Source organism: Vipera berus, assembly GCF_964194415.1.
Source record: "Vipera berus genome assembly, chromosome: 13".
NCBI classification, from domain to species: Eukaryota; Metazoa; Chordata; class Lepidosauria; order Squamata; family Viperidae; genus Vipera; species Vipera berus.
This window is the reverse complement of record NC_138216.1, coordinates 6,843,030-6,857,336: the sequence shown is the minus strand read 5'-3', so window position 1 is coordinate 6,857,336 and position 14,307 is coordinate 6,843,030. Positions and strand designations below refer to the sequence as shown.

Below are 14,307 nucleotides of genomic sequence, written 5' to 3'. Positions count from 1 at the left end.
TAAAGCTCCAAGAGGGGGAAAGAAAAAACCCCCTCCAAATTTTCAAACCGCCCATACTCGGGAGAAAAAAAAATATCTCGGAGAATTGCCACTTGGGAGATTTTAATGCTTCGGCAGAATCTCCCCCTCCTCCCTTGGCGAGTGGAACGTTCCTCACGGGGGCTTCGAGGAAAGAGATGACGTCTTCCCCCGACTGAGCATGCGCGAGGGAGGGTGAGTCTCCAGGGTCCAAGCGGGTTTGGATGGAGCTCAGTGAGGGCTGAGCAGCTGCCCGGGTCGGGCGCGCTCCGTCCCTGCGGGCGATGTGACCCGGAATGGAGGCCGCACGGGGTGGGATTTAGGCCTAGTTGCTTGCAATTGGCTTGGACCAGGGAGGGGGGGTGTCTTCAAACTTGGCCCTTTTTTTAATGACTTGTGGACTTCAACTCCCAGAATTCCTCAGCCAGCGTGCCTGGCTGAGGAATTCTGGGAGTTTATTTTATTTATTTATTTTATTTTATTGCATTTATATACCGCCCTTTCCCTGAGGACTCAGGGCGGTTTACAGGGAGTTAAAAATCAAACATACAAAAGTTAAAAGCCAAGTTAAAAAATATTAAATCAACCCTGTGCTATTAAAAACCCCAATTAAAATAATTTTCTCCTCAGCCTGGGCCCGAGAGCTCAAAGAGCCAGGTCTTCAGGTCCCGGCGGAATGATCGGAGGTCGGGGGCAGTCCTCAGCTCCACCGGCAGCTGGTTCCAGAGGGCAGGCGCTCCCACTGAGAAGGCCCTATCCCTGGGTGTCACCCGCCGGCAATCTCTCACCGGCGGCACCCTGAGCAGACCCTCCCTGTGGGAGCGCACTGGGCGAAGGGCGTTTGATGCCGGCAGCAGGTGTTCCCTCAAATACCCCGGACCCAGGCCATGTAGGGCTTTATAGGTAATAACCAGCACCTTGAATTTCACCCGGAGGGCAACCGGAAGCCAATGCAGCTCGCGGAGTAGAGGTGTTACATGGGAGTATCGGGAAACCCCCATTACAACTCGCGCGGCCGCATTCTGCACCAGTTGAAGCCTCCGAGTGGTCTTCAAGGGCAGCCCCATGTAGAGAGCGTTACAGTAGTCCAAACGGGAGGTCACAAGCGCATGAGTAACTGTGCGTAGGGCGTCTCGGTCCAGATAGGGACGCAACTGGCGCACCAGGCGAACCTGTGCAAAAGCCCCCCTGGTCACGGCTCCTATGTGATCTTCAAAATTGAGCCGTGAATCCAGGAGGACGCCCAAGTTGCGAGCCCTATCAACGGGGGGTAACACCTCACTCCCCCATCGTTAGAGTTGGAATAACTTGGTTAACCCGAGATGCCGATATGCACAGCCACTCAGTCTTGGCGGGATTGAGACGAAGCCTGTTTCTCCCCATCCAGACCTGAACCGCCTCCAGGCACCGGGACATCACGGAGAGGGCATCACTGGGTTGGTTCGGGGTGGAAAGAAAAAGTTGGGTATCATCAGTGTACTGGTGATACCCCACCCCGAAACCACGAATGATCTCGCCCAGCGGCTTCATATAGATGTTGAACAGGAGAGGCGAGAGAACCGACCCCTGAGGAACTCCACAAATGAGAGGCCTCGGGGCGGATCTCTGCCCTCCTGTCAACACCGACTGCGAGCGGCCCTGAAGGTAGGAGAACCACCGTAGAACGGTGCCTCCCACTCCCAACCCCCTGAGACGCTGCAGCAGGATACCATGGTCGATGGTATCGAAAGCCGCTGAGAGATCTAATAGGACCAGGACAGAGGAGCAAACCCTGTCCCTTGCCCTCCAGAGATCATTCACCAGCGCGACCAATGCCGTCTCCGTGCTGTGTCCGGGCCTGAAGCCCGATTGGTACGGGTCCAGATAATCAGTTTCCTCCAGGAACAGAGGGAGCTGATGCGCCACCACACTCTCAACAACCTTCGCCAGAAAGCGAAGGTTGGAGACTGGACGATAGTTGTTTAAAGCAGCCGGGTCCAAAGCAGGCTTCTTGAGAAGGGGTCTCACCACCGCCTCCTTCAAGGCGGCAGGGAAGACACCCTCCTTCAAAGAAGCAGTTATTACTGCATGGAACCAGCCTCCTGTTCCCTCCCGAGCCGCATAAGCTAGCCAGGAGGGGCACGGATCCAACAAACAGGTGGTGGTGCTCAGTCTCCCCATGATCCTGTCCACATCATCAGGGGAAACAGGGTCGAACTCAGTCCAGATAACGTGCTCAAGACCGCCTGATTCCTCCACATCAGACTCTGCCCAGTCAGAGTCTAGACCGGTCCGGATCCGAGCGATTTTGTCCGCCAGATGATGACTAAACTCCTCGGCTCGTCCCTGCAAGGGATCCTCTCTCACCTCCTGGTTAAGGAGGGAGCGAGTCACCCTAAACAGGGCGGCCGGGCGATTATCTGCGGACGCGATAAGGGCGGCAAAGTAGTTAGACTTCGCCGTCCTTATCGCCGCAAGATAAGACCTTATAAAGGTTCTTAACTGCAATCGGTCGGATTCGGATCGGCTGGACCTCCAACCGCTCTCTAGACCTCGTCTCCGACGCTTCATCTCCCGGAGCTCCGCAGAGAACCATGGAGCCCAACGGGATCTGCGCCGGGTCATAGGTCGCATGGGTACAACGCAGTCAAGTGCCCTGGTGGCAGCCGTTTCCCAGGCCTCCACCAGAGCATCGACTGGGCTGTGGGTAAGGGTGATAGGTATAGGCCCAAGCGCCCTCTGGAACCGATCTGGGTCCATTAGGCGCCTGGGGCGGAACCACCTGGTCGGTTCCACCGCCCAGCGGCGGGGGGTGGCATGACGGAAAACCAGCCTCAGGAGGTGGTGATCTGACCATGACAGAGGGGTGATGGACGGGGAAATCCCTCCCAGATCATCCAACCACTGTCCAGACAGGAACACCAGGTCGAGAGTATGATCCCCCTCATGAGTCGGGCCCTCAATAACCGTTGAAGTCCACAAGTCATAAAAAGGGCCAAGTTTGAAGACCCCCTGACTTTACGGTATCCAGAGACTTTATGCGGTTCCGATGGACCCAAACCTTGGTCCCCTCCAACCAGGGCAGGAAGTCTGGACCCCCTTCTGGGCTGGAGCCAGGGGCAATTAATCAGTGGAACAGCCTGCCTCCAGAAGCTGTGGATGCTCCAACACTGGAAGTTTTAAAGAAAAAACTGGACAACCGTTTGTCTGAAATGGTATAGGGTTTCCTGCCTGAGCAGGGGGTTGGGCTAGATGACCTCCGAGGTTTCTTCCAGATTCTATTCCTATACCTATTCTATTCTATTCTATTCTATTCTATTCTATTCTATTCTATTCTATTCTATTCTATTCTATTCTATTCTATTCTATTCTATTCTATTCCATATTTTCTATTCTATTCTATTCTATTCTATTCTATTCTATTCTATTCCATATTTTCTATTCAATTCTATTCCATTCCATTCCATATTTTCTATTCTATTCTATTCTATTCTATTCTATTCTATTCTATTCTATTCTATTCTATTCTATTCTATTCTATTCTATTCTATTCTATTCTATTCTATTCTATTCTATTCTACTCTACTCTACTCTATTCTATTCTATTCCATATTTTCTATTCTATTCTATTCCATTCCATTCCATATTTTCTATTCTATTCTATTCTATTCTATTCTATTCTATTCTATTCTATTCTATTCTATTCTATTCTATTCTATTCTATTCTATTCTATTCTATTCTATTCTATTCTATTCCCTCTTTATTCTATTCTATTCTATTCTATTCTATTCTATTCTATTCTATTCTATTCTATTCTATTCTATTCTATTCTATTCCCTCTCTATTCTATTCTATTCTATTCTATTCTATTCTATTCTATTCTATTCTATTCTATTCCATATTTTCTATTCTATTCCATATTTTCTATTCTATTCTATTCTATTCTATTCTATTCTATTCTATTCTATTCTATTCTATTCTATTTCTATTTCTATTTCTACTCCATTATTTCATTTCTATTCTATTCTATTCTATTCTATTCTATTCTATTCTATTCTATTCTATTCTATTCTATTCTATTCTATTCTATTCCCTCTTTATTCTATTCTATTCTATTCTATTCTATTCTATTCTATTCTATTCTATTCTATTCTATTCTATTCTATTCCATATTTTCTATTCTATTCTATTCTATTCTATTCTATTCTATTCTATTCTATTCTATTCTATTCTATTCTATTCTATTCTATTCTATTCTATTCTATTTCTATTTCTACTCCATTAATTCTATTCTATTCTATTCTATTCTATTCTATTCTATTCTATTCGATTCGATTCGATTCGATTCTATTCCATATTTTCTATTCTATTCTATCTCCGAGGTCCCTCCCAACTCTTATTCTGTAATATTTTAATTTTGCAATCCCCCCCCCCCCATTCTGAGCTTGACTGTTCTCCAGAAACGCTAAGCGGGTAGAAGCCATGGTTAGCTCTTAAACGGGCAATGACTTTAAGTCGGGGAAGTTGGCAAATAAATTCCGTTAAGAAGGTAACTGCAAACCATTTTCATCTTGTCGCCGGGGAAACTGCACGAAACGTGCCCGAGACGGTAATGGGGTTTCCTGCCAGAGCAGCTTTGTGTGGGGGGGGGGGGTTAGACTAGAAGACCTCCCGAGGTCCCTTCCAACTCTTTGTTCTTCTATTCCACACCCTTCCGGCGACTCCGGGGGCTGCGGGCTGTTCCCAGGCACGGGAGGCAGCGCCGACGACCCGCCCGGAGGGAGCGGCGTGTTCGCGGCTGGTGGGAACCGGGGAGGAGGGAAGGCTTTTCGGGGCGAGGATGCACCGCCTGGCGCGGCTGGTCCGCCGCTCGCCCTGGCTGTGCAACGCGCTGCTCTACGGCGGCCTCTTCGCGGCGGGCGACGCCGTCCAGCAGCAGCTCCGCCGCCGGCCGGGCCAGCGCGCCGACTGGGCTCAGACGGGCCGGGTGGCGCTGGTGGCGCTGACCTTCCACGCCAACTTCAACTACCTCTGGCTGCGGGGGCTGGAGCGGCTCCTGCCCGGACGGGGCCCGGCTGCCGTGCTGGCTAAGGTGGGCTGCGACCAGCTGCTGGGCGGCCCCGTAGCCATCCTGGCTTTCTACTCCGGTGAGTTGGGCTGGCGAGCGAGCGGAGGGCAAAGAGCCTTGGCTGGCTGGCTGGCTGGCTGGCTGGCTGGCTCGCTCGCAGGCGCCTCTGAGCACGTGCAGAGGGCTCGGCGGCGCCAGGAAACAACTCCCCCCCCTCCAACACACACACACACACACACACACAGACACACACACACAGAGTACACGCTGCGGAGGCGGCGGGCGACAGCTGGAGTTAATCCGTACCCCCAACACACACACACACACACACACACACACACACACACACACACACACACGGAGCTGCAACAGTCACTGAGGAGGCAGTGGGCGATAGCTGGAGTTGACCGTCCCACCCCAACACACACAGACACACACACACACACACACACACACACACACACACACACACACACGGAGCCGCAACAGTCGCTGGGGAGGCAGTGGGCGATAGCTGGAGTTGACCGTCCCACCCCAACACACACAGACACACACACACACACACACACACACACACACACACACACACGGAGCTGCAACAGTCACTGAGGAGGCAGTGGGCGATAGCTGGAGTTGACCGTCCCACCCCAACACACACAGACACACACACACACACACACACACACACACACACACACACGGAGCCGCAACAGTCGCTGGGGAGGCAGTGGGCGACAGCTGGAGTTGACCGTTCCCCCCAACACACACACACACACACACACACACACACACACACACACACGGAGCTGCAACAGTCACTGAGGAGGCAGTGGGCGATAGCTGGAGTTGACCGTCCCCCCCAACACACACAGACACACACACACACACACACACACACACACACACACGGAGCCGCAACAGTTGCTGGGGAGGCAGTGGGCGACAGCTGGAGTTGACCGTTCCCCCCAACACACACACACAGTACTCGCTGCGGAGGCGGCGGGCAACAGCTGGAGTTAATCCGTACCCCCAACACCACACACACACACACACACACACACACACACACACACACACACGGAGCTGCAACAGTCACTGAGGAGGCAGTGGGCGATAGCTGGAGTTGACCGTCCCCCCCAACACACACAGACACACACAGACACACACACACACACACACACACACACACACAGAGCCGCAACAGTCGCTGGGGAGGCAGTGGGCGACAGCTGGAGTTGACCGTTCCCCCCAACACACACACACAGTACTCGCTGCAGAGGCGGCGGGCAACAGCTGGAGTTAATCCGTACCCCCAACACCACACACACACACACACACACACACACACACACACACACACACACGGAGCTGCAACAGTCACTGAGGAGGCAGTGGGCGATAGCTGCAGTTGACCCATCCCCCCCAACACACATACACAAACACACACACGGGGAGCTGCAACAATAGCTGGGGAGGCGGTGGGGGACAGCTGGAGTTGACCCGTCCCCCCCAACACACACAAGACACACACACACACAAAAACACACGGGGAGCCACAACAGTCGCTGGGGAGGCGGTGGGAGAAAATTAAGATAATTATTCTTTGCTCTCCAGAAGTCGTACAGAAGCACAGTTTTTTGCTTTACAAGGCCATCTGTTTTCCTTTTTTCTTTTTTTTTGCAAGACCCATATGCTGTTCGAACACATTTGTCCCATCGTTCCGTTTCTAACGTCTCTTTTTCCTTTAAAACCATTTCTGATCAGGCATGAGAATGCTTCAAGGAAAAGAGGATATTTTTGCTGACTGCAGGCAGAAATTCTGGAACACGTATAAGGTAAGCTGGCCTCTCACACACAGGTGCCTATCAATTAAAACATCTATAGCATCATACTTTTTTTTTAAAAAAAAGCTTTATTATATATTATGAAATAGGTCAAGACATAAGTAGCACAAATAAGAAAATCGGGCACAGATACCAAAATACGGCCAGATAAACAGCCAATCTGACATATCAATTAACAAAGAGGCCTTTTGTCTCTTTGTTCTTTCATTTTTGTCTTCTTAAGCTTATGCAATATAATTTAAAAAAAAACCCTGACTAATTTACTCCAATACCTCACATGAAGCTTCTAACATTATGAAATATTTTACATCAGAGGTCTTCAAACTTAGCCCCTTCATAACTTGCGGACTTCAACTCCCAGAATTCCTCAGCCAGCATGGTGGAACTATGGCCCCTTCATGACTTGTGGACTTCAACTCCCAGAATTCCTCAGCCAGGTACGCTGGCTGAGGAATTCTGGGAGTTGAAGTCCACAAGTCATAAAATGGCCACGTTTGAAGACCCCTTGTTTTACATCCATTTTCTAGGCAAAATCTGCTTCTCTCTGTTAGTCATTATGCTGAAATAATCTTAGTTAACTTTGTTCACATCAGTGAAAGAAAACTGAATAGTAACTAACGCCTTCCAAGTACAGGTAGCCCTCAACCTACGACCACAATTGAGCCCAGAATTTCTGTTGCTAAGTGAGACATTTGTTAAGTGAGTTTTGCCCCATTTTACGTTGTCTCTTGCCACAGTCGTTAAGTGTATCACTGCAGTTGTGATCACATGACCCCGGCACACTGCAACCATCATAAATATGAGTCAGTTGACAAGCGCCTGAATTTTGATCACTTGATCGTGGGGATGCTGCAGTGGTCATAAGTGTGAAAAATGGTCATAAGTCATTTTTTTTCAGCGCCGCTGTAATTTTGAACCGTCACTAAAATGAACTGTTGTAACTTGGGGACTGTCTGTAGCAGATCCGTACTTGCCTTTTTTTTAGCAGATGATTTGTCCAAGTACATTGTTCTAATTCTAGAACAATTCTATACATAGCCATTAGGATTAGCAGCCTTTTTTCCCCCTGAAATCAGCTTGATTTCTTTTTTTCCCAGAGGGCAGGAAGTGAAAACAAACGTTTTCATCCGGAGGTCAAAACAAACGTTTCTCTTGCAAAAAATGTGTGTGTGGGGGGAAAGGCTGCCTTTTGAACAAAGTTTGTTATTGCAGAATCCTGGAAATCTAAAATACATTTCTCATTGGATCAGCAGCGTAGGGAATTGCTTTGGCTGAAAAAATAATGCATCTGTAAAGAGCTTTCCAAAAGCCTACAAGGCAGAATAGAAGACAGAATAAATGTATTCAGATCAGCCCCCAATGTATCAGCCATGGTTCTCTTAACAAATTGCCTTTGTATGGACTGTATGCGCAAGATAAAAATATTGGTCTATGGATGACTGAAATGTGAGCATTTCCCATTAAAATTACAGTCTCTTCTCTTTCTCTCCTTGTTCCCTTTTCTTTTTTAAAGTCTGTTTACTTTTTGCCTTCTCCCTCTAATTCTTAATCACTACAACTTTGCAAATGTTTAAATGGAAAAATGAGGCTGAACACCTTCATCTAGGTAGCCAGAAACCAAAGCAGAAAACTGAGACTGTTTGAAAAATAAACTGGATTTTGTGCACAATTGGAAATAATAATAATAATAATAATAATAATAATAATAATAATAATAATAATAATAATAATAATAATAATAATAATAATAATAATAATAATAATAATAATAATAATAATAATAATAATTGTATACCGCCCTTCTCCCGAAGCACTCAGGGCGGTGAACAGGGCAATACATGTTAAAAGACAAGAATACAAAAATTAAAAGAGATTAAACAAGATGCCCCAAAACTATAACAATAAGTTAAAATACATAAAAAGCAATAAAAACCCAAACCCATCACCCATCAGGCCAGGCCGGCTTGTTCATACAGGTAGGTCTTTAGATCGCGCCGGAAGGAGCGAAGGTCGGGCGCCATCCGGAACTCAACCGGAAGATGGTTCCATAGATCCGGCGCGCCCACAGAGAAGGCCCTCCCCCTGGGGGCCACCAGTCGACATTCTTCGATATAGTATGCGCTTTTCTTGTAGGATAAGCTAGCCAGCTGATTGAGACAAATAGATATCAGGTTTATACTTGTTTACACTATTACACCTCTTAGTGTGTTGCGTAATTCTGTAGTCTTTCTTAAGGTGTGATTCCCCCAACAGCGATCAGAGGTCTCCAAAATCAACGTTATCTGCTCGTCCATGTTGAAAAATCATACAGTATTAAAATCTCAACCAGCAAGTGTGAGAAATGGTAGGGGCAGCACGCATGTCAATTTTTAAATTAAAAGATTTTTTTTTATCTTAATTTAATGGAATAAATATCAACAGTGCTTTTTTTGTAAAAGAAAAAGGTGCCGGAACTCACACATGTCATACAACCCGCCTTGCCTACCCTACAAGGTTCCATCCAAAAAAGGTGCCGGAACTCCGTTCTGAGCGTTCTATGAGAAAAAAAGCCCTGAATATCAATATTTATTTGTTTATTTGTTTATTTGTTTATTTGTTTATTTATTTATTTATTTATTTATTTATTTATTTATTTATTTCTGGGACTTATATGCCGCCCTAGCTCCCAAAGGACTCAGGGCGGCTAACAACAATAAAAACAACAATACAAAAATTAAAAGAAATTAAATAAACATAAATATAAATATAACCCAGGACAAACAAAAGCTTCAGAAACACTATTATAGATTATGGAATAAACAAACCCTGTTAAGTGAAAATGGTAGAGTCTTGCTTTAAAGAAAAAAAAAGCGGGGGGGGGGGGAGAGAAAGCGAATGTTTGCGGACCAGGCTTAATCAGGCACAAAGACACACCCTTTTGTGGTTGCGTAACTGCTTTATATCACGCTTCATTTAATCGCTCAGATTTCAGGTCTCTTGAAAGGCGCCTAGGAGAAGCCCAAGAGAAAAAAAAAGTTCCTTGTGAAAGAAAGACAGCCATTTGAAGGGGGCTTGTCCTGTTTGCTAATTAAAGAACCCTTAATTTCTTGAAAAGTTTTACCAATCTGGCAAAGGGAGAAACATATTGGCTGTGCTGTAATTTTGGCTTTTTTTAAAGCGGCGCAATCCAAATCAGAATGGATAAAAGAATACTTTAAAAACACAAATTTTCACACCCACGTGCATATGCTGGCTTGGCACGCTGCACTAAGCCATGATTTGCAAATTAGGATTTCTTGCGCAGAGCCAAATGAGCTGGGCGTGTAAAGCATATTCAATCCTAAACCACGCTCTGCAGACCACAACGGATTGCATTAATCTGAAACATGACACCCTGAGTTATATAGCTGGGGGCAGTGTATGAATATAATCCAGGGGTGTCAAACTCAATTTCATTGAGGGCCGCATCAGCATTGCGGTTGCCCTCAGGGGGCCGGGTGGGTGTGGCCAGGGTGGGCGTGGCCTACTGGGTGGGCGTGGCTAGAGTGCGTATGGCCTACTGGGTGGGCGTGGTCAACTCTACATCGTTCGCATCAAGGGTGCTTATGGGGGCCTGGGCAGGAGTGGGACAGATCTGAGGGTCTCTGGCAGAAGGAGGGTCTCTGGGCCAGGGCCAAGGCAGTGGGGGCCGTTCCCTCACTGTTTCCAGGATGGCTTCGTGGGCCACATGAAACCACTTTGCGGGCCGGATCCGGCCCCCGGGCCTTGTGTTTGACATGTCTGATATAATCAGTGTTTCCTTCCACATTTTTTTTGTTTTTATAATAGTCATAATATTCAAATAAAATTCATCGCATCCTCCGTTATTTCAGCTCGCGGTTGTGAATAACCAGCAGACTGGATTCCCCCATAATGTGGTGGAACCAAACTAAGGACCCAAAGCAATTAATCAAGACTTAGACTGCAGGGTTTATTAGACAACATGTGCTGGTGGGACCTTTTTCACTTCCCACTGCAAATCTATGGGATTATTCTAACGAGAGAGCAAACTTTGGCCTTGTATCTCTATATTTATCAATTTGGTTTAATCGATTCCACCCATCTAAAAACTGATTTTTTTTCCTCCCTAATGTTCAGCTACAAACCCTACTTTACCAAGCGCAGTGGCCGGGATTAGGCTACACACCGAACCAAATGGAAGCAAACGACACAACAGCATAGCGTGAGGCTGAAACATAAATGCGGGGACAGCTCATTCCATACATTAAAATACATTTCCATCCTGTTGGGATTCTTGGATGCTCCATCGGCAAGTTGGAACAGCCTACACTGAGCAACCTTGGAGGATTGCAACAGACAGCTAGCTATTTACACGCTGGGCACAGAAAGATGTCATTTTTCCTCTGAGTGCGGAATGCTTTATTTTTAAAACAACCTGTTTGTAATTTCCCCCCCCCCTCCATCTTGATTAGCTATTTTAAACATAAGCGTGATGTTTTATGGGAGGGTGATGGATAATTTTTCTCATATTTCCCATTTGCATGATTCTAATCCAAGAACTGTTTTTGTTCTTTTTATTCCAGACAGGGTTGATGTACTGGCCTTTTGTACAGGTGAGTGTCGGCCTTAGCTGGGATGCAAGAACCTACTGCTGTGTTGAAATCCACCTCGCGGTTTCCTTATAAGATTTCCGCCCCTTTGTAAAAAGAAGCTTCTGGTTTTCCGTTTTGTTCTTAAGGCGTTGTATTGTTAGAAGCTGTAGTAGTGGGTGGGTCTCTATTGGGGTGGGCTTTGTGTTGGGCCTTTGGTATTCTCAATCTTGTGAGAATATTTCCTGCCTTCATTTGGGGTTAAGAGCAGACAAAAATGAAGGTTTAATGAAAGACAGAGGATTCATCCACATTCTGCAGTTAAATTACCGCTAAATTACCAAGGACCCCATAGTCTTCCTCCTCCTCCTCTTCCCCTTCTTCCTCTTCCTCCCCATCCTCCTCTTCCTCCTCCTCCTCCACTGCCTCTTCTTCCCCCTCCTCCTCCTCCTCCTCTTCCTCCTCCTCATTGGATAATGAAACGTCTGCAAGAAGCCAGCCAAGCTCAGAGAACACCAAGGACGCCACGGATCTCCTCACTTCTTCCTCCTCTCCTCTCCACAACCCCAACTCCCTTCTAGCACTGATGATGTTACCTAGTTAGGCTCATGAAACGTCTGCAAGAAAACAAGCAAGCTCGGAGAGCACCAGGGACCCCACAATCCTCCTCCTCCTCCTCCTCCTCCTTCTCCCTCTCCCCCTCCCATTCCACTCTGTAAACCCCACTCCCTTCTAGCACTGATGGAGTTACCTAGTTGGGTCATGAAACGTCTGCAAGAAAACAAGCTCGGAGAGCACCAGGGACCCCACAATCATTCTCCTCCTCCTCTTCCTCCTCCTCCTCCTCCTCCCTCTCCCCCTCCCATTCCACTCTGTAAACCCCACTCCCTTCTAGCACTGATGGAGTTACCTAGTTGGGTCATGAAACATCTGCAAGAAAACAAGCTCGGAGAGCACCAGGGACCCCACAATCATTCTCCTCCTCTTCCTCCTCCTCCTCCTCCTCCTCCCTCTCCCCCTCCCATTCCACTCTGTAAACCCCACTCCCTTCTAGCACTGATGGAGTTACCTAGTTGGGTCATGAAACGTCTGCAAGAAAACAAGCTTGGAGAGCACCAGGGACCCCACAATCATTCTCCTCTTCCTCCTCCTCCTCCTCCTCCTCCTCCCTCTCCCCCTCCCATTCCACTCTGTAAACCCCACTCCCTTCTAGCACTGATGGAGTTACCTAGTTGGGTCATGAAACGTCTGCAAGAAAACAAGCTTGGAGAGCACCAGGGACCCCACAATCATTCTCCTCTTCCTCCTCCTCCTCCTCCTCCTCCTCCCTCTCCCCCTCCCATTCCACTCTGTAAACCCCACTCCCTTCTAGCACTGATGGAGTTACCTAGTTGGGTCATGAAACATCTGCAAGAAAACAAGCTCGGAGAGCACCAGGGACCCCACAATCATTCTCCTCCTCTTCCTCCTCCTCCTCCTCCTCCTCCCTCTCCCCCTCCCATTCCACTCTGTAAACCCCACTCCCTTCTAGCACTGATGGAGTTACCTAGTTGGGTCATGAAACGTCTGCAAGAAAACAAGCTCGGAGAGCACCAGGGACCCCACAATCATTCTCCTCCTCTTCCTCCTCCTCCTCCTCCTCCTCCCTCTCCCCCTCCCATTCCACTCTGTAAACCCCACTCCCTTCTAGCACTGATGGAGTTACCTAGTTGGGTCATGAAACGTCTGCAAGAAAACAAGCTTGGAGAGCACCAGGGACCCCACAATCATTCTCCTCTTCCTCCTCCTCCTCCTCCTCCTCCCTCTCCCCCTCCCATTCCACTCTGTAAACCCCACTCCCTTCTAGCACTGATGGAGTTACCTAGTTGGGTCATGAAACGTCTGCAAGAAAACAAGCTCGGAGAGCACCAGGGACCCCACAATCATTCTCCTCCTCCTCTTCCTCCTCCTCCTCCTCCTCCCTCTCCCCCTCCCATTCCACTCTGTAAACCCCACTCCCTTCTAGCACTGATGGAGTTACCTAGTTGGGTCATGAAACATCTGCAAGAAAACAAGCTCGGAGAGCACCAGGGACCCCACAATCATTCTCCTCCTCTTCCTCCTCCTCCTCCTCCTCCTCCCTCTCCCCCTCCCATTCCACTCTGTAAACCCCACTCCCTTCTAGCACTGATGGAGTTACCTAGTTGGGTCATGAAACGTCTGCAAGAAAACAAGCTTGGAGAGCACCAGGGACCCCACAATCATTCTCCTCTTCCTCCTCCTCCTCCTCCTCCTCCTCCCTCTCCCCCTCCCATTGCACTCTGTAAACCCCACTCCCTTCTAGCACTGATGAAGTTACCTAGTTGGGTCATGAAACGTCTGCAAGAAAACAACCAAGCTCGGAGAGCACTAAGGACCCCTCATTTCAACCCCAAGCGACAGATATTCTCTTCTATCAATGTCCGTAAGTCCCGAGACCTTGCTGGGGTCCTCTTGGCAAAATCTTCCTTCAGCCTCCCTTCATTCCTTCCAAACAGCTTTCCAACTTCAGCTTGGTTCCGGTGTACCTGAGAACAGCGTTTACCGGTGTCTGTGGCTTCCTCTGGGCCATTTTCCTTTGCTTTTCACAACAAAGTGGTGACGGAACAGCCGCTTCAGTTTTCCAGCTGTTCCACGCGGAGGAGGAGATGGGCCCAGGCAAGACATCGTCGGGGAAATAAACCGTCAACGGAACCCAAGACGATCGAGCCTTATCGCCAATCTCTCATCGAGAACCCTCGCGACATTCCCACGATGCCAACGATCAAAATTTGGGCCCTTGACAACGAGCACATATTTACCTCAGGGGCA

The 14,307-nt window shown here is 48.1% G+C and overlaps 1 protein-coding gene across 1 annotated transcript; it reads left to right on the top strand.

The window, feature by feature from the left end:
• The first annotated feature begins 4,703 nt into the window (after positions 1–4,703).
• On the top strand, positions 4,704–14,230 carry MPV17L (MPV17 mitochondrial inner membrane protein like). The gene is made up of 4 exons (XM_081338360.1): positions 4,704–5,145; positions 6,831–6,901; positions 11,473–11,502; positions 13,995–14,230. The coding sequence occupies exons 1-4, from the start codon at positions 4,839–4,841 to the stop codon at positions 14,175–14,177; spliced, it is 591 nt and encodes a 196-aa protein (XP_081194486.1). The 5' UTR covers positions 4,704–4,838; the 3' UTR covers positions 14,178–14,230.
• Positions 14,231–14,307: the final 77 nt, after the last annotated feature.

Excerpts from the sequence above, each read along its gene's own strand:
- MPV17L (XM_081338360.1), top strand. The coding sequence starts at position 4,839 with ATGCACCGCCTGGCGCGGCTGGTCCGCCGCTCGCCCTGGCTGTGCAAC. Across the intron at positions 6,902-11,472 it reads AATTCTGGAACACGTATAAG|ACAGGGTTGATGTACTGGCC; the intron begins GTAAGCTGGCCT and ends TTTTTATTCCAG. Across the intron at positions 11,503-13,994 it reads TGTACTGGCCTTTTGTACAG|CTTTCCAACTTCAGCTTGGT; the intron begins GTGAGTGTCGGC and ends CCTTCCAAACAG.